At 35.4% G+C, this 22,724-nt stretch overlaps 1 protein-coding gene across 3 annotated transcripts in view; it reads right to left on the reverse strand.

The window, feature by feature from the left end:
- The window catches only part of SEC24A (SEC24 homolog A, COPII coat complex component), an 82,333-nt gene that overhangs the window by 34,892 nt on the left and 24,717 nt on the right, over positions 1–22,724 (reverse strand). For all 3 annotated transcript variants that reach the window (XM_004384711.2, XM_023738978.1, XM_023738977.1), the window contains exons 2-11: positions 20,681–21,181; positions 15,437–15,607; positions 13,061–13,138; positions 11,310–11,470; positions 10,850–11,022; positions 9,662–9,764; positions 8,801–8,927; positions 6,766–6,875; positions 3,914–4,026; positions 2,255–2,373 (exon numbers count right to left, since the gene is read on the reverse strand). In XM_004384711.2, the coding sequence (XP_004384768.1) occupies positions 2,255–2,373; positions 3,914–4,026; positions 6,766–6,875; positions 8,801–8,927; positions 9,662–9,764; positions 10,850–11,022; positions 11,310–11,470; positions 13,061–13,138; positions 15,437–15,607; positions 20,681–21,181 (1,656 nt within the window). The remainder of the gene's footprint in view (positions 1–2,254; positions 2,374–3,913; positions 4,027–6,765; positions 6,876–8,800; positions 8,928–9,661; positions 9,765–10,849; positions 11,023–11,309; positions 11,471–13,060; positions 13,139–15,436; positions 15,608–20,680; positions 21,182–22,724) is intronic.

The raw sequence follows: 22,724 nt of genomic DNA on the forward strand, positions 1-22,724 counted from the left end.
GCTATTGTCATTGTTTTTTTTGTCATCCTAGTGGGTGTGAGGATTCCTGGTGGTGCAGTGGTTAAGAGCTCGGCTGCTAAGCAAAAGGTCGGCAGTTTGAATCCACCAGATGCTCCTTGGAAACCCTATGGGACCAGTTCTACTCTGTCTTAGAGGGTTGCTAAGAGTAGGAATCGACTCGATGGCAATGGGTTTGGTTTTTGGTTTAGGGGGTGTGAAGTAGTAATTCTTCGTGGTTTTGATTTGCATTTTCCTGACAACTGTGATGTGGAGCATCTCTTCATGTGCTTATTGGCCACTTGTATATAGAGAATACTGTATGTAGTATATTGAATAGGGAAACCCTGGAGGCATAGTGGTTAAGAGCTATGGCTGCTAACGAAAAGATCGGCAGTTCGAATATACTAGGCGCTCCTTGGAAACCCTATGGGGCAGTTCTACTCTGTCCTATAGGGTCGCTATGAGTTGAAATCAACTTGACAGCAACAGGTTTTTGTTTTTGTTTTAATATTGAATAGAGAAATATCTATTAAAATCTTCTGCTAATTTTTTAACTGGGCTGTCTTTTTATTAAGTTGTAGGAGCTTTTATATATTCTAGATATAAATCCATTATCAGACACATGATTTGCAAGTATTTTCTCCCGTTCTGTAGATTATCCTTTCACTTTCTTGATTGTGTCCTTTAAACAAAAGTTTTTAATTTGTAGGAAGTCCAATTTATCTATTTTTCTTTAGTTGCTTGTGCTTTTGGTGTTATATCTAAGAAACCATTGCCGAATCCAAGGTCATAAAAATTTACTTTTGTGTTTTAACAGTTTTATAATTTTGCTTTTCACACTTAGGTCTATGATCCATTTTGAGTTAATTTTTGTATATAGTGTGAGGTAGTGTTCCAAATTCATTCTTTCAAAATATGGATAGCCAGTTGTCCCAGCACTATTTGTTGAGTAGAGTAGGCTGCTTCTTTTTGAATAAAGCACTATAATCTTTAGCCTTAGAAAATAACAAAAAACTCAAACCCAAACCTGTTGCCGCTGAGTCGATTCCAACTCATAGTGACCCTATAGGACATAGTAGAACTGCCTGATATGGTTTCTAAGAGCACCTGGTGGATTTGAACTGCCAGCCTTTTGGTTAGCAGCCATAGCACCGAACCACCACTGGGCTCCAGAAAATAACAAAAGTTAACTCAAATGAAATGTTCTCATTTTCCACTTATAGACAGCTAATAAATATAAACTCAGAAAAAAATCTACCAAATAATAAATTACTTGGGCACAGTACAGTTTTGTTTAGCTTGGTATTCCCTATGATACCTAACCAAATGTACTTTATAAAAAAATACTAATTGATTCAAACCACAGAATATTAAGACCTGAAAAATACCTTACAGATGAACCAGTCAAGCCCCATCTTATATAAGAGGCTTCCAAGAAAGCCTGTAATCCAAAAATTCCATAAATAGCACATTTAGCCTGATGCAATCAAATAGAAATATGACATTAAATAGCTTTCACATCAGTGTTCACTTATTTCTCATGAAAGTCTTACCACATAAATAGATCTGAATACACATCTTTAAATTTTAACAGAATAATCTTAGATCTCACCTCTATTATAGATATATATATGTATACACACACACACACACACACACACACATACACACACACATTAAGATGTTGCAGGGGAAGAAAGACATAGGGGAAAATAAGAAGGCTTCTCTGCCCACCCAATCCATTTAGTAGTTTTCCTCGTCATTTTCATTGACATTATCCTGTTTATTTCCTTCAAAGTAATTAACTTAATGTAACTGTAGTGTTTACTTGATTACTTGCTCATTGCCTTTCTCCTCTATTAAAAGATAAGCTTCACAATAGCAGGGACCTTGTCTGCCTTGTTAACTATTATAGTCCCAGAGCTACAGTAAACATTCAAACAGTTTTTGAATGAATGAATGGGAAAAAAGGATAAAGAGATCTTAACTTAATCTGAGTTCTAACACTAACTTGTTTTTGCTGCCTTGTTTAGAATTTATTTAACTTCCATAACCCTGTTTTCTCTTCTATAAAATGAGAGATTGAATTAAAGGATTCTTACAGCTCTAACAATCTTACGATTTTGTACTCAGGATTTTGCTTAATATAGTAGAATCACACTATATATTCCTTAATTTGTCAAACAGTCATAAAATATTTCTAAAGCCAAAATTTCCTAAGGCAGTTCAATAATTTTAAGTTTATAACATATACCTTCAATATCTGAAACTACTAGCATCTGAGGTTGAGAGAGACCTTCTTGAAGACTGTAGAAATGGATTGTACTGTCAAATGTAATGAATCCAATTTTTGTTCTAGTGTTGCCAGGAAGCCTAAAAATAAATCCAGAAGAGTATTTTATCAAATTTTCCCATAAATATATGTAAGTAAAATATCTACTAAGAGTCACATGCAAATATCTAATTTAGCATTATAGAAGTTGTCCTCACATAGACGGTAACAATAAGCCCCTTAAAACACATCTTACTCAAAGTGGAAACACGACACATAAGCCAAACAATCAACAAAAATTAGTAATAACACAGCAAACCAAAACCAATTATACTTATATTAATATAAACCTATATATGACTATTTGCAGCCCTGGTGGCGTAGTGGTTAAAGAGCTCAGCTGCTAACCAAAAGGTTGGCAGTTCGATTCCACCAGCTGCTCCTTGGAAACCCTATGGGGCAGTTCTACGCTGTCCTATAGGGTCGCTATGAGTTGGAATCGACTCGACAGCGACAGGTTTTTTAAATATAATTATTTAGGAAATAATACATAAAAAATACTGGAAAATATGTACAAAACTTTGCAGATGATTTTAAGTTATTTTATAAAGAATGCTTAAAAAATTACCATACGCCAACTTTAAAACTCACTATAAATTTAGGTAGTGCATCTCTTTAAAAAATTTTGCATAAACCTCTTCTTAAATTGTTTAACACATTTATTCAGATCAAAGAGCAGCAAAGCATCCGTTTTAAACAACTCAAATATGTGGACCTACAGTTTCATAATGGGAAAGACAAATTGGTTTTCATTCTTGTTGTTCATGCTTGGGTTAGTTAGTGGACTCCCCATACACAACTTACAACATTAAAAATACAAATGCTGGCAGGAACAACGATGCCCTTTTCACCAAGATGAGGGAGTTACTCCCTTTCTGACGAGATCTGGTCCTCCACATTCCTCCATACCACATAACAGCACTATATTTCATTACACTGAAAGCTCACGCTAGCTCTTATGTATTACACTAAGTATCTAAACACCACTTAAAATACAGTTACTTTAAGAGACTTAAGAGACATGACAACCAAATGCAACATGTGCACATTGTTTGGACTGTGATTCCAAGAAACTTACAGTAAAAAGATGTTTTTCTGACAACCAGGAATAAAAAATTAACTGGGTGTTAGATCATCAGAAAATTATTACTGATTTTATTTGGTATGATACTAGTATTGTAGTTAGGGCTTAAAAAAAAGAAAATCCTGAAGTATTTACAAGTGAAATAACATGCTGTCTGAGGTCTGCTTTAAAATACTCAAGAGAAAAATAGAAGTGTGTGTGTGGAGGATTAGATGAGGCACAAACAGCAGAAGGTGGAAACAGCAAAGTTGGGGGACACGCACATGTGGAGGTTCATAACATTATTCTTTCTACTCATTATATGCTTGAAAACCTTTTCCATAATAAAGAGTTAAAATAAAATAATGTTTCTAATGGGAAGTGAGACCTAAGATAACAAGTGATTTACATGTAGTTTTAAAAAATAATTACATAACTATTTTTAAATATTTTGGAAACTACTTATTCATTTTGCAAACATAGTTAATTTCAGATTTAAGCTGAATTAAGATACTTACAAATCCAGATTGTCTAACAAACTCTGGCAAACTGACTTCAAGTATCCAGTTTCAACTGCATTGTGAGACACATCAAATACAAAGAGGTATACTGGAGGTTGAGGTGGTCGTAACTAAAGAAACAAAAAGGATCTCGTTAAATACATTTAGCAGGATTAAATTTATACTTATCTTTCCCATATAACTAAGATATTGTGTTTAAATACAGCAGAACAATAAAATAAGCGTTATTTCAGATTGAGTGGAGACTATAATCGGCAATAATAGAATAAGAATATAGAAAGAACACAATTTAAAAACAGGCACAACTATAGTGTTTATAGATGCTGAGTTAAGAAAGAAAAATGAGGATGTGATTGCTATTAAGTCAGAAGAGTGTTCCTCTAGGGCAGGAAGGGGAGAGACTGCGACCAGAAAAGCTTCTGGGAGTATTGGCAATATTCAATTTTTCACCTGGGTGGTACTAACACAGATGTTTACTTCATAATTATTTGGTAACCCATAAATTTATGCCTTGCAGACTTTCAATAAATGACTATATTCCACAATTTAGGAAAATTATAGTTCTGAAACTGACAAATCAGCTGGGTATTTAATCAACACATTTTAGCCAGATTCCATAAAACTGTAATACTCTGCATTTTAAACTTGTAGATTCAAAGATTTGTTTTCAATTCCACAAAACGCATCAAATATCCAAAATCAGAACTGGGCATGTACTCGTATCAACTTTTATATATATTTGCATGTATCATTACTTGCTGAATTCACAGAACCTGTCCCCCAGGAGATAAGCCAGAAAGGAGCAAAAATTTATTGCTATAGGCAAGTCTCCAAAATTAAAGGAAGGTCAATTCAAAAAAAAAAAAAAAACACTTCTGCTGTTTGGATTTAACTCAACAAAGGGACAGCTACACTGTAGAAAGCTATTACTAACCACTGAAGTGCCACAAAATGTTTTCTACATTAAAACTTCTCTGTAGTAAAAAGAGACCGACACCTCCTAAGTTCCATAGTCAAATGACCCCAACTGCCCAGGTAGTGAAAGATAATTCAACAAAAATATACCAAAATAAAGTATTAAAAGTTGGTGTAAGTGTACAACCAAACACCTCATGGGATTTGGTTCCTTGGTTTGGAGGTTTAAGGTCATGCTTTCATGGGACATCCCAGTTAATTGGCCTAATAACGTGTTCAGTGACTCTGTTCTATCTCTTAATTCATTGTGTAGTGCCCAAAACCAAAAAACTCCTTGTCGAGTCGATTCCAACTCATAGAGACCTTATGGGACAGAGCAGAACTGCCCCATAGGGTTTCCAAGGAGCACCTGGTGGATTCGAAATGCCGACCTCTTAGTTAGTAGCCGAACTTTTAACCACTACACCACCAGGGTTTCCTGTCTAGTACCATGGGTCTTAAAAGCTGACAAACAGCCATCCAAGGCACAACAATTGGTCTCTATTTACCTGGAGCAACAGAGAAAGAAGGAGAGTCAGGAATAGGAGAAGGACATGGAATGTGTGGCTGACTGCCTCCATGAACAGCTGCCTCCTTTGCCATGAGCCCAGAAGAACCAGATGGTGCCTGGCTATCATTACTGAACATTTTGATGAAAAATTTCATAGAGTAACACTGACCAAAAAGGTGAAAACGTAGAACAGAACTTCAAATTCTCAGGGACTTTCGATTTTCTGAAGGCATGAAGGTTGGATGAGCCCCTGAAACTCTTGTCCTGAGATAATCTTTAAACCTTAAACCAAAAATATCCCCTGAAGTCATCTTAAAATCGAATAATAGTTTAGCTTAACTAGCCAAAAAGGCCTGCCTTGAGCAGTACGCTCTTTTAAGAACTACCTATATGAGATCAAACTGACAAAAGCAACTTGAAAGATTAGATAGGAACCTTAAGGGGGCAGTGAACTTATGTTATCAGAAAAGGAGGGTGAGAATGGTCACACAACGTGTAGAATATAATCAATGTCACTAAATTGTACATGTAGAAACTTGAATTGGTTATGTTTTGCTGTGTATATTCTCAACAACAACAACAACAAAATACAATTTAGAGAAAAAAAAAAAGTTGGTGTTAGGTCTTATTTTCATATTCCCCTTTCCTTGGAGGCAATTATGGCACGGTCAAAGAGTAACCAAATCAAAGGGTCTGGATTTTTATGCAAGCTCTACCATTTAATAAGTGATGTTTGGCAAATAAAATAGGATTAGCAGTATTTCCCTAGTTTACTTCAGAAAGCTGTCTGTGTGGATCAAAACTATGAAATGCTTTGTAAAATGCAGCGCTAATTAAATATCAGGCATAATTATTATTATTTTTAAACGGCAAGACCTCAGATATTCATACAAGTGAATAAAAGTATTTACAAGAGGATATGCATCACAGCATTATTTGTAACAGAAAAAAATCAGAAGTGACTTAAAAGTAAGTATGATCCTAATATTATATTGCAAATTTCTGGACAGTCACACAACACTTAAGTGGAACTTTACATACACTTTAACCTTTCAAACCTACCCTTAAGCATGAATTAACTACTTTTATAAAAATACACAATTTTGTTAAATGATATCTTGTTCTATTTAAAACCCAGTATTATGCTTGTTAAAGTAGAGGGTCAGCAAAAGAGAGGAAGACCCTCAACGAGATAGACTGACACAGCAGTTGCAACAATGGGCTCAAGCATAGCCATGATTATGAGGATGGAGCAGGACCAGGCAATGTTTCGTTCTGTTGTACATAGGGTCACAACGAGTCAGAACCAACTCAAGAGCACCTAACAACAACAAAAACATTTTGAAATGAGTATAGTGTGTAAAAAAAAAAAATGAAAGCTTACCATGTATTCTGAAGGAGCCATAAACTCAATAGTAGAATTCTGAACTTCAGGTCTTCTGAGAGGGTCTCCATAAACTCTGGTCAAAGGGTTGTACATAAAATCTTCAGGAACTATGTAAAGTTAACAACATATAATGATAAAACTGACAGGATTAAGCTTAATACACCTTGCATTTGGTTATTTTCTTAATTAAAGGATTAATAAATAATTTAATATAGACTAAATATAAAGAAATAAATGCATATTTTTTTAGTTTCACTTAAGTTTTCCACACACTGGATGTGGGACTAAATATGTCTTGCTTTTACAACTACAAATAGTGGAGCCCTGGTGGTGCAGTGGTTAAGAGATATGACTGCTAACCAAAAGGTCGGCAGTTTCAATCCACCAGTCACTCTTTGGAAATTGTATGGGGCAGTTCTACTCTGTCCTACAGGGTCGCTATAGGACAGCGACCTATAAACAGAGTATAGTCATTTTAAACATTATATTCATTTACAACTACAATCACAGCAATTCTTCATTTCCTATCTCCTGATATCCTCTTTGTCTTAATTTCTGCTAAAGCTGCTTTTCTAAAATAGCTTGAAAGGATGACTAAACTCATTAATTAAATGCAAATTATTTTCTAAAATGCCAACATTGAACTTTGTGTTAAATTTCACAATTATACAAGGATATTGACTCATTATATGACATATGAAATTCACAGGAGGGCTGGATCTAGAGGAGTCCTCGGGTGGCACAAATGGTTAACTGCTTGACTACTAACTGAAATGTTTGGATTTGAACCAACCCAGAGGTGCCTCAGAAGAAAGGCCTGGCAATCTGCTTCTGAAGGTCACAGCCTTAAAAACCCTATGGAACAGTTCTACTCTGCAACACCTGGGGTCGCCATGAGTCGGAGTCAACTCGACAGCAACTAGTTTGGTGTTTTGTTTTGTTTTGTGGGGGGAGGGCTGGACCTAGAGTGCTATGGTAAAAACACTTCATAGATTAACATCATAGGGTTTACTGAGTTTCATTAATTAATGAGATCTTCATGGAACATGAGTCACCTACCACTTATAATACACTAGTGTTCAAAGAGAATTTTCTAAATTAACTATCATTGCATTTATCTTCCCAGTAACTTGGGATGTTTAGAAATTCAAATCCCTATGTACCCTAATAGGTAAGCTACAGTTCATTAAATGGTCTGTCTATACATAAAAATGACTTCAATCTTTATTATAATTTCATTTTGTATATTGAAGCACATATACAAAAAAATTTAAAGGTGTACTAAACATTATACATACGTTTGCTGAATTATTATAGAGTAAAAGAGTCCTTTTCCTATCCCTCACTTTCCTCTATTCTGAAAACACACACACACATATAAACAATGAAATTGGTCTTTAAAAAATCTTATAGTCCTCTATTTTCCAACTCTTAATGAAACTCCTGCCAAACAGAGACCTAATCTTCAATGTACATATAATCATATCTTTTTTTTTCTCTAAACCTAAGGGAATCTTGTAGGTTAGGTGATATTCCTCAAGTGTAAATTAAGTTGTGAAACAGTTACTAAAAGAGATATCTTCCTCCTTAATTACTGAGAAAACTACATTCAACTAACCTTCTAAGCATTGCCCACCTCCCTTCATACAGCAGTGAATGAATTAGGCAGCTATTCTGTGGACTTATTTCTTTCACCCTAGAGAAAAGGCATGGGACAATTTCTAAACAAAAATATTTCTTAAATTACTGACTTAAATAATACCATGAAATATACCATTTATTATATACGCAATATAATAAATGTAAAAAAGTGGTTTCAAGGTAGTATTGTAACATTTTTTGTTTAAAAGTATAAAGCTATTTATAATTATAAATGCATAGAAAAAATTTAACTGTAATTATCTTTGAGTGGAAAGAGTACAAGTAAACAAGAGGTGCTTGGTTTTTTGGGGTTTTTTTTCCCCCTCACATTTGTATTATCTGATTTTCCTACAAAGTAAGTAAAAACTATTAAATGTGTCAGAATACATACCATCATTGACTCGGTAACATAAATTACACTTCCATCTCCTTTGGTCAAGAAAGCTAACAAAAGGGTTGATGTATGTCCTGCATGAACGGCATCTCACAATTGTACTGGAGGTAACCACGGGCAATTGCTAAAAAAATAGAACTAATTTTTTAAAGGCAGTAATCATCATGTTTAAAGGTCAAACATTAACCCATTCCTTCCAAATAACTGTTGAAGATACTATAATTTTGGAGAAAAAAATCTATAGTAAAAAGATGTGTCCAAACTGCCATACAAAAAATTATGCAGCTCAAATGGACTGATTTTAAACCTATTGTTTTTTTTCAGGATTGTTCTCTTTATATTTTGCCTTTAAATTGGCCTTTGCAATTACGCTATTTAAAATTTATCTTGCATATTAAACACCAAAAATTAGTAAAAGAAATAATATCCTATCACCACTAGGAGGTTTGTTTTGGGAAAGTCACCCCACTTAGGCACTGACATACTCAAGACTATGTAACCACGAGCCCAGGTCTTAGAGCCTTAGCACAAAAGTGCCACAGCTTCCTTAATCACCCAATTCTACTCCAAGGACAGCAGAACTGGGGGACTGGGTAAAGTATTTTAATGAGTAAATAATTTGTAACTTTTTAAAATAGCACATTCATTTATTTATTTTCTTTCAGTTATCTGTTCAGTACCTCTTAGATTTTTCAACAATATGCTTATTTTGCCTTATTTTGAAGATGAAAATAAAGAAATCAAGTTCCTAAAGATAGCTCAAAAAAATTCTATACTGGATTCCTGCACTGTCACAGAAAATTCCTTGCCACTAAGATAATTTTCTATAAGACATTTACTTTTAGTAGTGAAACATACCACTAGGTCTTTGAAAGGATGAAGGAGTAGCCCCAAAGGAAGTTTGGCTTTATTCAGTAAGGCCTGAGTCTGAGGAATGTTAGTCAGAGTGCATCGAAATAACCTACATCAAAGTAAAAAACATCTGTCAGTTGCTGCTATGATTATGTTTGGACAAAAAAAATTTTTTTAAGGTATACATTTTAACACTGGATCAGACAAAAAATGAAAAATTTCAATAGACACTCTCAAATTTTGTCCCATTAAAATATTTAAGTCTACATCCTATTCACAAATAGAGTAGACAGTTATACTTCTATATTTGTTAACTAAAATACAGCCTCTTCATGGCTTGTGCATAAAACAGTCTACATTACCAAATGACTTATTTTTCTTTATATACATCTAGATTACACTGGAATTAAATGAGAATGACCCAAATTTGAAAATTCAAAGCTTATTACTGAAAAGTTCAGTTTTGCTGAAGGTTCTAAAAAAACTATTTAAACATAACGAAGTTTAATTTACCAAAAATATATTTAAACGGAGTAAATTAGGGAGAAAAGAATATTATAAAAATGTTTGTTATAAAAGCAATTTAAAATGAGACCCAGTAAAGGATTATACAGAATCAGATCCCTGCACTTTTGACTTTCTCTGAAGAAAGAATGTTGCCACCATAACGATAATATCAGAGCCCCATTAGGGCTGATAAGAATAGTGAGGGCAGCAATCGGTTCACAGGTTAAACCCTATTTCTCAACCTAGCACATTTCAAATCTCAATTAAGTAAGCAAGTAACAGAGTTCTGTTTTCTAGATGTAGAAATACGTTTGAAAATTAATATACTAGTCAGCTTTTTCATAGTACAAGAAGCTAAAAAATAAATTTGAAAAACTTTTGATAAGAAATGCTGTTTGAAATGATACTCGTGAAGAGTGTGCTTCTTAGCTCAAGCAGATACATGAGACTAAGGGCAGCTTCTGTCCGGAGGCGAGATGAGAAGGCAGAGAGGGTTAGGAGCTGGCTGAGTGGACATGGGAAATCAGGAGTGGAGAGGAGTGTGCTGCCACAGTATAGGAAGAGCAGTTAGGGTCACATAATAATGTATGTATAAATTTTTGTATAAGAGACTAACTTGAAATGTAAACTTTTACTTAAACTACAACAATAAACAAAAAAAAAAAGAAATGCTGTTTGAAGCCTTACTCTGGGTTACAATTAAGTTTCTGGATGTCTTCATGCAAATTTGGAACCGGAGGCTGCAAAGGTGTTGAAGGGAGCACGTTTCTTTCTTGAAGAAGATTGATAACTCTTAGACCTTCTGGATGTAGACTTAATCCACTCATGCTTGCAGTCAAATGATTAGCACCTAAAGGAGTCTACAGATAATTTCTAAGTAAATAACCTTGTAATGTCTTCAGTTGAAAACAAGTGTTAAGGGACTTGGTTACTTAATTTCTCTCTAAATTAACAAAACTGTAATCTAGATTTCCTTGTCAATGTCAATTTTTTGGTTCTGAAGAATGTAAAAGAACAAAGGCCTTATGAAATATTACTATTTTAGTTGATTATAAAAATATTCAATACAAATTCCTAAAGCCTTCTTCATGTATATAGCAATTTAAACCAAAAGGGGGAAGACAGGGGAAAACAAACAAATGTTTACCTGAGTAAAGGTCTGTGGCCCACTTGGGTAATTCAAGGAAGAGGGTGGCATTCCAGGTGTACTAGTTGGTGTTGTGTTCTGATAACCAGGTGGTAAGGAGGGATAGGAATATCCAACACTTCGGCCCATTTTGGGATTCTTATTCGTAAGCTGTGGTGTTGCTAGAAACAAGGTAACTTTTAAGTTCTATTTTATACTCTAGAATACTTTAAATCAACACATTAAAAACCATATAAGACAAGAAAGGCAAACATAGAGAGACCAAAGTTTATTAGTGGTTACCAGGGGCGGGAGGAGAGGGAAAAGCGGAGTTAACAGCGATGGAAAAATCACATTGATTAAGGGTATTGCACAGCTGATTATTGTTAATTGCTGTAAGTTGTGCACCTGTAAAAAGTTGAACTGGCAAAGGCTGTGTGATAGATATATTTACAATGACAAAAAAAAAAAGAGAGAGCTGCTGAGATTGCTTATGCACAACCAACACCTCATGGGATTTGGTTCCTTGGTTTGGAGGTTTAAGGTCACCATTTCATGGGACGTCCCAGTTAACTGGCCTAATAACGTGTTTAGTCCTTCTGGTTCTACCTCCTAGTTCACTGTGTAGTGCCTGGGGTCTTTAAAGCTTACAAGCAGCCATCCAAGGCACAACAATTGGTCTCTATTTACCTGGAGCAACAGAGGAAGAAGGAGAGTCAGAAACAGGAGGAGGATACGGAATGTGTGGCTAATTGCCTCCATGAACAACTACCTCCTTTGCCATGAGACCAGAAGAACTGGATGTTACCTGGCTATCATTACTGAAATTTTGATCCAAGATTCCACAGAAGAATCCTGATCAAAAGGGGGAAAATGCAGAACAAAATTTCAAATTCTCATGGACTCTAGACTTTCAAATCAAAAATATCCCCTGAAGTCATCTTAAAGCCAAACAACAGTTTGGCGTAACTAGTGAAAAAGGCCTGCCTTGAGCATTGCGCTCTTTTAAGAACTGTCTATATGGCATTGACAACAACTCGAAAGATTAGAAAGGAACCTTAGGGGGCGGTGACTTTATGTTAATAAGGGAGGAACGACTCAGAAAAGGAGGGTGAGAATGGTTGTACAATTCAAATAATGTAATCAATGTCATTAAATTGTACATGTAGAAACTACTGAGTTGGTGTATGTTTTGTTATATATACTCTCAACAACAATAAAATAAATAAAAATTTAGAGAAAAAATACAAATTATAACTCCAAAATTCTCTGGATAATTTAATACTTTGATGTATCAATTCTGTATAAGACAAATACTATTAACAACTATTTAATCTGTATTAACTACATTAATCTAGTTAATGTAGCATACAGCTGTAAACATACAAAAGCAGGTTTGGCATAGTTAGTTTACCACATACTAAATTTCTATTCAGACTAAAATTCTGATTCAAACAACTTTAATGAAAATATCCTCGATGTTCAACTTAGGAGACTAGTTAAATAAATTTAAACAGATAAAATTGATAAAAAAAAATCCTGTAGTCATAATATAATAACAATAAAGTCCACGATCCCAATTCTAGAGAGAAAACAAAACACTAGACAAAATCTGAATGCACAGAGATCAAAATGTTAACAGTAGGTATTACTACACAACATGGTTATGAAGTTTTGTCCTTTGTTTCTACACTTTCCAAATTTCCTACAGTGAACACATACTACTTTATAATCAGATTTAAAAAAAAAAAAAAACTTTCATAGCATCTCACCCAAGAAGCCACCTCCTTCAATTTCATCACAACTGTTGTGGACCACCATAGATCCATTATTAGTATTTGATGTACCACCTATAAGGGAAGTTTATTAACACATTTAAATTAGAACAATTATTATAATTTCTCTCACAATTTGAACTGATGTCAACAGTTTAAACCACAGCCAAGCAAAAACGTCAAATACTGAAATAAGAATTTCAAACAACTAAAGTTTTTTTCTTAATGCAAGTTTTTAAAATATACAAAAATTAGAAATAATTTAGGTGTAGCTTCAGTGAAAGGGAACATGAGTCTTTTAAAGCAATCTTTTTTCATCTTACATTGTGTCTAAGACAAGGGCCCCAATAGCTAGGCTTTCAAAACCCAATTCCAGTAAAATAACTTATAAAAAGTATGGTTCTATGCGGCATTTATAAAATCATATACTAGTTAAAAGATTTCATCAACTGTGAGAGCTGCAATAACAACATCTAAGGAGCAGTACACACTGGAAAAAAAAATAATCTAAAGCAATACTATTCTCCTGAAATCATCTTAAAACCAAGCAACAGTTTAGCTTAACTAGTAAAAAAGGTCTGTCCTGAGCATTATGCTCTTTCAAGAATTATCTACTCTATATGGGATCAAACTGACAACAGCAACTCGAAAGATTAGAAAGGAACCTTAGGTGGCAGTGAGTTTATGTTAATAAGGGAAGAACAACTCAGAAAGGGAGGGTAAGAATGGTGGCACAACTCGAAAAATGTAATCAATGTCACTAAGTTGTACATGTAGAAGTTGCTGAATTGGTATATGTTTGGCTGTGTATATTCTCAACAACAACAACAAGAAAATAAATAAAAGGGGAAAAAAAGCAGTACTACTTAAAGATAAAGAAAATAAAATTATAAGGATAAACAATCTTATTTTCAAAATATCTAACAAGCAGAATGGAATGCAGAAATAATTTGAAGGTAATATAAATACCTCTAACACTTAGGTTTAAACATGCTAACTTTAACAGTCCATATTAACACCCAATATACAATATTTAATAGTTTTAATAAAGTCAGTAACTTTTTTCCAATTCTTAAGACCTCCATGACTTCAGCCATGCCTTAATATAGAAAACCCTACTACTAAAACTTTTAATAAAAACAAAAACATTGGGCACACTGCAAATTCTTTTTAGCTGGTTAATAATTTTTTTCCTGTAGCTTGATTTTCAAAACTATAATCTAGAAACCAGTGGGATAATTCAGTATCATTTTGTTACTCAAATATAATTCAATTCTTTTCGAACCATTCACAGGTCAGTTTTTTCCCTACTCGTAATACTTAAAAAAGGAAATACTAGATAAAAATATAAAAAGGAAAATATTGATTGTATTCTTAGTGGGATAATGGGTGATGCTTTTCCCTCTCCTTTTCTCTATTTTCCTATTTCCAAATCTTGCTGTAATGGTTATAATACTGCTAAAATTAAATTTCTTACTTTACAAAATGTCTTATTTAAATTAATAAACTTGTGTTCAAGGTTATATCCCAAGATAATGCTTTAAAACATTTGATTATTTATATAAATAAATTAAAAATATTTGTATACTCAACTTTTGTTTAGGCTCAGAAATATTTGTTAATATATACAATCATAACTGTGATCAAAATATGGCTTCTATGGAAAATGGGCAATATTTTAAAAGTATAGGTCTAAGATCATGTCCAGAAAAGCAACAATTCTCTTCCCTCAAACTGCCCCTCCAAAAGGCACTTAACTTTATAGTCATGATTTTTAAAAATCTGCACAACAACAAAATAAAACAAAAAGTTAAGAGCAGTGGTTCCCAAATGCTAGTCCACAACCCAGCATACTCCACTGCCATGGAGGCGATTCCCACTCATAGTGACCCTATAGGACAGAGCAGAACTGCCCCAGAGCGTTTCCAAGGAGTGGCTGGTAGATTTGAAGTACAGATCTTTTGGTTAGCAGCCATAGCTCTTAACCACTGCACCACCAGGGCTCCTCACATAGGGCAGTAAAATTTCTGAGGAACTTCTTACAACTTTAAATTCTTAAGGCCCATTCCTAATCAAGGAGCCCTGGCGGCAAGTGGTTAAGAGCTCAGCTGCTAACCAAAAGGTCAGCAGTTTGAATCCACCAGCTGCTCCTTGGAAACCCTCTGGGGCAGTTCTACTCTGTCCAGTAGGGTCACTATGAGTAGGAATCTACTGGATGACAATGGGTTTAGTTTTGTTTTTTGCTATCCCTAATCAAACAACTAGATTTTCTCGAGGGGGGGGGAGATTCTGATACACAGAATTCACATTATATCAATCTTTCTACCCTAAGTTGAAACTTTATGATTTGACTTTGTTTTTTAACTTGCTTACCTTCTTGTTTGATAGCTGAGTTAAATGAGGGCTGGGATACAGCACCATATGAAGATTTCTCGGGAGTGAGGGCTCTGACTGGAGGTGGGCCTCCAGTTGGAGGGGGTCCAAGCGGAGCTCCTGGTTGAAAAGTAGTAGGCAGAGGTGGATTCACTAAAGGGGGTGCAGAACCTATGGAAACATTGATTTTTCACATGTCACTTAAGGTCGTAAGACAAAGGTCAAAACCAGTCTTTTACCAAACCTGACTAATTTCAAAATTTATACTTTAATTATAATTACCAAATTACCAGAAATATGATAATAACTTCCCAGGTTTATGACTTTTTAATCTATATGCACAGGCTTCCAAGTCTCTCCTACCATTCTTCTTACCTGTCAATTATTAAAGCAGTGAAAAAAAAAAAAAAAAAGCAACAAATCACTTCTAAACTCAAAACCCACTGCCACTGAGTCGATTCCCACTCAGAGATGCTGTGGGACAGCATAGAACTACCTCACAGGGTTTCCCAGGCTGTGATATTTACAGAAGCAGACTGCCACATCTTTCTCCCAAGGAGCAGCTGGTGGGTTCGAACCACCGACCTTTCAATTAGTAGCCGAGCAATCAACCACTGTTGAGTTCTGTGTCATCAGAACTCCCCAAATCACTTCTAGGGTAGGTAAAATTCTCCCTTTATTGATTAATTTTTAATCAACTGGTCACAGAAGTTCAACAGGCATGTGAAATATTCCTAGTAGAAACTAACATTAATAGGATTTTTTTAATGCCCTATTAAATATAGCCCATTCAAATAACATCACTAGGTCTAGAGTATGCTTTCTAAAAATACAGAATATTATATTACTCTAAATTCTCCAAGTTGTATTTTTGTTTTATTTTATCTTGCTGAGTATATGGTCTGTTAAAAATGAGATTATAAATCTGTATGCTGTTCAATATTTACCTAATAATAATTAAAGATAGTTACCTTCCATAATGACTTGAACACTGTATTCAAGAACATTCCCTAAACATGAGAGAGTCCCTGATGGAGCAGGAGAAAAGTGGGGTGCAGAACTCAAATTCTAGTAAAAAGACCAGACTTAATGGTCTCACTGAGACTGGAAGAACCCCAGAAAGCATGGCCCCAAGACTCTCTGTCAACCCAGTACTAAAACCATTCCCGAGGTCAACTCTTCAAAGATTAGACTGGACTACGGGACATAAAATGATACTTGTGAAGAGTGTGCTTCTTAGTTCAAGCAGATACGTGAGACTAAATGGGCAGCTCCTGTCCACAGGTGAGATGAGAAGGCAGAGATGGTCACGAGCTGGTTGAATGGATACGGGAAATCAGAGGTGGGAAGGAGGAGTGTCTGTCACAGTACAGGGAGAGCAATTAGGGTTACATAATAATGTATGTATAAATTTTTGTATGAGAGATTAACTTGAATTATAAACTTTCACTTAAAGTACCACAATAAAATTAAAAAAAAAAAAGAACATTTCCTAGCTTAAAAATCAGGACACAATCCAAAGTTTATGTATAGTTGAAACAACACTGGTAGGTATGTGATTTAATTTTTCATTCTAAGATTTTTTTTTAACTTCTGAGTATGTAAGTAAAATAGGCAATGCATTTTATTTATAATGTATTATACAATTAATCTCATATTTTATAAAACTAAAAGAACAAAGATAACCAGGTGTGAACTTTTCCAATGTTTCTACAATAAATTCTCCAGTTGAAACATTATTACATTATTGAATCTTATTTCTCCCAATAAGACTAACCAATGCCTTCTTAGTGAAGTGAAAACAAAGATTAGCTGCACTTAACTTCCTTATCTAAGAAGCATGTAAGCATATCTATGGCTTTACAGACAACTCAAAGGGGCAAGGTCCATTTCCAACTCAGCATGAAAAGGCATGAATATATCCCACCACAAAGGTTTAACAACCTAATTTTAATACAAGTGAATTTATAGAGATTTTTCACAGCTTTAAGAAGACTATTTCTGAATCAAGAATATTGTTACATTTTATAAAACAGACATTTTTTCAAGCTGAATAATCCTTATGTATAACACTAATAGCTAAAGTTTCAGAATCTGTCTTCCATGATCCCTCAAGCTAATGTAAGGATGCTAAAAGGTGGCCTCTATTAGAAAAAATTTTCAGAGAATTTAATAATATGTGGACTAGAAACTTAGTAGAAGAAAGGGATACAGTGTTGAGATTAGACTATCAGGCACCTACTATTAATGATGAGTTGAAAAAACAGAAGTAAAAAACAAGGAATGTTTTTAGAGGTCTTGTTTAAGAAAAAAGACAGGGAGCCATGGATTTATTTTAGGTTTATTTTACTAGTTTATATATCTTTCTCTTCCTTTCTTTTATATAGGAATAGGACTTGCTCATGTTTCTCGGTATCTGTGCTGGAGTCCAAATGCTCTACCTGAGGGTTTCAGTCACAGACAAAAACATTTCAGATTACTAACATTTTAGCTTTTACTAGTTCACTTCCTAGAGGATGTCTGCTGAGCAGAATCATGCGGATCTCGATATGGAATTTTAAATACTTTTTAAAGTAATATTACTAATGTCGATAAGTATATACAACCAAAAAATCAAACCCACTGTCGTCAAGCCAGTTCCAACTCATAGTGACCCTACAGGACAGAGTAGAATTGCCCCCATGCGATTTTCAAGAAGCAGCTGGTGGATTCAAACTCCCGACCTTTTGGTTAGCAGGTGAATGCTTAACCACTGCACCACCACAGCTCCAATTTTAATAGCAAGAAAAGGAAAAGTAAAATGGTTAAATGAACAAATTTCTGAAACATATATGACTAAACACTGAGGTTAAAAAATGGAATGATCAAAGTCAGACCAAGAATATACAGTTTTTACCCCAAAGTGATCTACAGATTCAACATAATTCCTATCAAAATGTCAGCTGTCTTTTTTGCCAAAATTGATAAGCTGATCCTAAATTCTTGTGGAACTGCAAAGTACCCAGAATAGCCAAAACAATCTTGAAAAAGAACCAAGTTGAGAATTCACATTTACCAAATTCAAAACTTACTACACAAATCTACAGTGATCAAGACTGTTTGGTCCTGGCATAAAGATAGACAATAGATCAATAGGATAAAATTCAGATTCCAAAAATACCCATCAATTTATGGTCAACTGATTTCAACAAGGGTACCAAGACCATTCAATGGAAGAAAGAATAATCTTTTCAACAAATGGTGCTGAGACAACTGTATATCCACATGTAAAAGAGAGAAGTTGGACCTCCACCTAATCCCATATATAAAAATCAACTCAAAATAGATCAAAGAGCTAAAACTATAAAACTCTTAGAAGAAAATACAGGTATAAATCTCTGTTGACTGCTTTCTAACCCCAGTTGTGCTTAATAACATTCCTCTCTCCAAACGCATCTTCTGTTCTGACCTGCCCTCCAGGATCCTGCAGTTTCTGTGAACAAAAACCATCAACAGCTATGCCAAAAAAGATAACCGAAGCCGTAGATCAAGACCAAAGAGAGAGCACTGGGATTCAGCTACACTAGAATATGAGATGGAGTCTAGTTAAAATAATAGTCAGTCCAAAGGTTTAAACACAGAAGAAAACATTCTTTGATGGTTATGAGGGTGGGGAGGGAAGGAGAGGGTTATTCACTAACTAGATGGTAGACAAGAATTATCTTAGGTGAAGGGAAGGACAGCACACACTACAGAGGAGGTCAGCACAACTGGACTAAACCAAAGCTAAGAAGTTTTCTAAATACAACCAAACACTTCGAGGGACAGAGTAGCAGGGGTGGGGGTCTGGGGACCATGGTTTCAGGGGACATCTAGGTCAACTGGCATAACAAAGTTAATTAAGAAAATGTTCTGCATCCTACTTTGGTGAGTAGTGTCTGGGGTCTTAAAAGCTAGTGAGCGGCCATCTAAGATACGTCAATTGGTCCCAATCCAACTAGAGTAAAAGAGAATGAAGAACACCAAACATGCAAGGAAAACATTAGCCCATGGGACAGAAAGGGCCACATAAACCAGAGACTTCATCAGCCTGAGACCAGAAGAACTAGATGGTGCCCGGCTACCAGCAATGACTGCCCTGACAGGGAACACAACAGAGAGTGCCTGATGGAGCAGGAGAAAAGTGGAGTGCAGAACTCAAATTCTAGTAAAAAGACCAGATTTAATGGTCTCACTGAGACTGGAGGAACCCCAGAAAGCATGGCCCCAAGACTCTCTGTCAACCCAGCACTAAAACCATTCCCGAGGTTAACTCTTCAGACAAAGATTAGACTGGACTACGGGACATAAAATGATACTCGTGAAGAGTGTGCTTCTTAGTTCAAGCAGATATGTGAGACTGAATGGGTAGCTCCTGTCCAGAGGTGAGATGAGAAGGCAGAGATGGTCAGGAGCTGGTTGAATGGATACAGGAAATCAGGGGTGGAAAGGAGGAATGTGCTGTCACAGTACAGGGAGAGCAATTAGGGTCACATAATAATGTATGTATAAATTTTTGTATGAGAGACTAACTTGAATTGTAAACTTTCACTTAAAGTACAACAATAAAAAATAAAAAAATAAAAAGTTAGTCCCTCAGGAAGTGGTTCTTCATGTACACCTGAATCCCTGAACTATCATGGGTGACTCAAAAACAGAGGATACTTTCAAAGGAAAGAAGCAAAAAGGAATAATCCATGAATTTAAGTTGCGTTAATGCAAAGTTTGAGAAACAGTTTATTTAAAGACTGACAATGATTTTAAAAATGAATACTTTTCCAAATGGATCTAAGGCTTGAAATATTAACACAAACATCTAAATAAGCAAAAGTTTCACTTTTCTACATTTTAAGCACTCCTAGAAAGCACGTGGCTGCTAACTGAAAGATCGCGGTTCAAACACACCAGTGGCTCCACAGGAGAGAAGACCTGGTGATTCGCTCCCGTAAAGATTCCACCACACACCACCCATTGTCATCGAGTCGATTCCGACTCATAGCAACCCTATACAACAGAGTACGACTGCCTCACAGGGTTTTCAGGAGGAGGCTGGTGGATTCGAACCGCCAACCTTTTGGTTAGCAGTCGAACTCTTAACCACTGTGCCACAGGACTCCCCGTAATAATTACACCCTAGGAAACTCCATGAGGCAGTTCTACTCTGTCCTATAATGTCACTATGAATAGGAATTGACTCCACGGCGCACAACAACAACATAACATTACCTGATTTTATGTAGCTGTTCTGAAGTGCAGGATCTCCAGAAGAAATATACTGATGATTTGCTGTTAAATTTGTATTCCCAGATACAGTTGGTTGGGATGATACATGAGGACAACGGTTTGTCTGTGATCCTGTGGATGTATAGTTATATTGCCAATTCAAAGGTGGTGATGGTAGGTTGACTCCAGGAAGAAAACTACCAGAAGGCATTGGCGTAGCAGCTGGGTTCTGAGAAGCAGGTGGCTGCATTCGGGAAACAGGACCACTATGGAGTGAAGGTGTCTCTGTATTAGAAGCCATGGGTGGTCTATCAGGAGTCTGCCCAGCTCCCTGATAATTACTTAATGGAGAAACAGTCTGAGAACCACCATAGTTAGACTGTCCAGAGACTGGATTCAAAGAAGTCTTTGTTGGTATTAGATGAGGGTAGGATCCTGGAAGCTGAGAATTATATCCTTGGCTCATTGACAACTGTGAAGACATCAACGCATTTTGGACAGGACCTTTCAATAAGAGGGGAAAAAATTAGTCTTATAAACAAATATAGCAATATTTAAAAAAATTAAGTAAAACATATGGTACTCTTACAACTCAATAATAAAAAGACAAATCACCTAATTAAAAAATGGGCAAAGGTTTTGAATAGACATTCAAACATATTTTCAAAAAATATATAAAAATGGTTAACATGCACAAGAAAAGAAGTTCAACATCATTAGTCACTAGAGAAATATAAATCAAAACCATAATGAAATGCCACTTCACGCCCATTAGGATGGCTTAAATAAAAAACTCACACTATAACAAGTGTTGGCAAGGATGTAGACAAATAAGAACCTTCATACATTGCTAGTGGGAATGAAAAACGTACAGCCACTTTGGAAAACCATTTGGCAGTTCCCCAAAATGTTAAATATAGAGTTACCATATGACCCAGCAATTTCACTGAGGTATATACCCAAAAGAAATGAAAGCATATGTCCATATAGAAACTTGCACACAAACATTCATAACAGCTATTATTCATAGTAGCCAAAAAGTAAAAACAAATCAAATGCCCATCAATTGATCAATGGATTTAAAAAACATGGTACGTCCACACAATGGAATATTATTCAGCCATAAAAAGGAATGAAGTATTGATAGATATTATAACATGGATGAACTTTGAAAACAGTAAGCTAAGGGAAAGAAGCCAATCACAAAAGACCATATCCTGTATGATTCCCATTTATATAAAATGTCCTGAATAGGCAAATCTATAGAGACAGAAAGTAGATTAGTGATTGCTTAGTGCTGGGGACTTGGGGACTTAGCGCTGGGGACTTGCTAATGGATATGGGTTTTGGGGGGAGGGGCGATAAAAATGTTCTGAAATTTATTGTAATGATAATTGTTCGACTCTGTGAATATACTAAAATCACTGAATTTTACCCTTTAAATGGGTGTATTGCATGGTGTATGAATTGTATCTGAATAAAGCTCATATTAAAAAAAACTAATCCCTCGAATCATCATTTCTATTTAGGAATATAATGTCATTTAGACTTTTTACATTTAAAAGACATAAAAAGAAAATATTAGTCTTCCAAATGTACACCCCCAATCCATGCAACCAACATAATTTGTATCATTTTATAAACTGCACAATGTTTATCCAAGTATATAAGCATGTGTACATATATATATAGAGAGAGGTAGGTTGCAGGGGTTACACAAGCATATATATGGAGCCCTGGTGGCACAGTGGTTAAAGCACTCAGCTGCTAACCCAAAGGTAGGTGGTTCAAAACCAGCAGCAGCTCGGCAGGAGAAACATGTGGCAGTCTTCTTCCATAAAGATTTACAGCCTTGGCGTCTGGGGTCTTAAAAGCTTGCAAGTGGCCATGTAAGATGCATCAATTGGTCCCAACCACTTGGAGTAAAGGAGAACGAACAACACCAAAGACACAGGGAAAGTATTAGCCCAAGAGACAGAATGGGCCACATAAACCAGAGACTTCATCAGCCTGAGACCAGAAGAACTAGATGATGCCCGGCTACCAC

This window comes from Trichechus manatus, unplaced genomic scaffold (assembly GCF_000243295.1).
Source record: "Trichechus manatus latirostris isolate Lorelei unplaced genomic scaffold, TriManLat1.0 scaffold00127, whole genome shotgun sequence".
Taxonomy (NCBI): domain Eukaryota; kingdom Metazoa; phylum Chordata; class Mammalia; order Sirenia; family Trichechidae; genus Trichechus; species Trichechus manatus.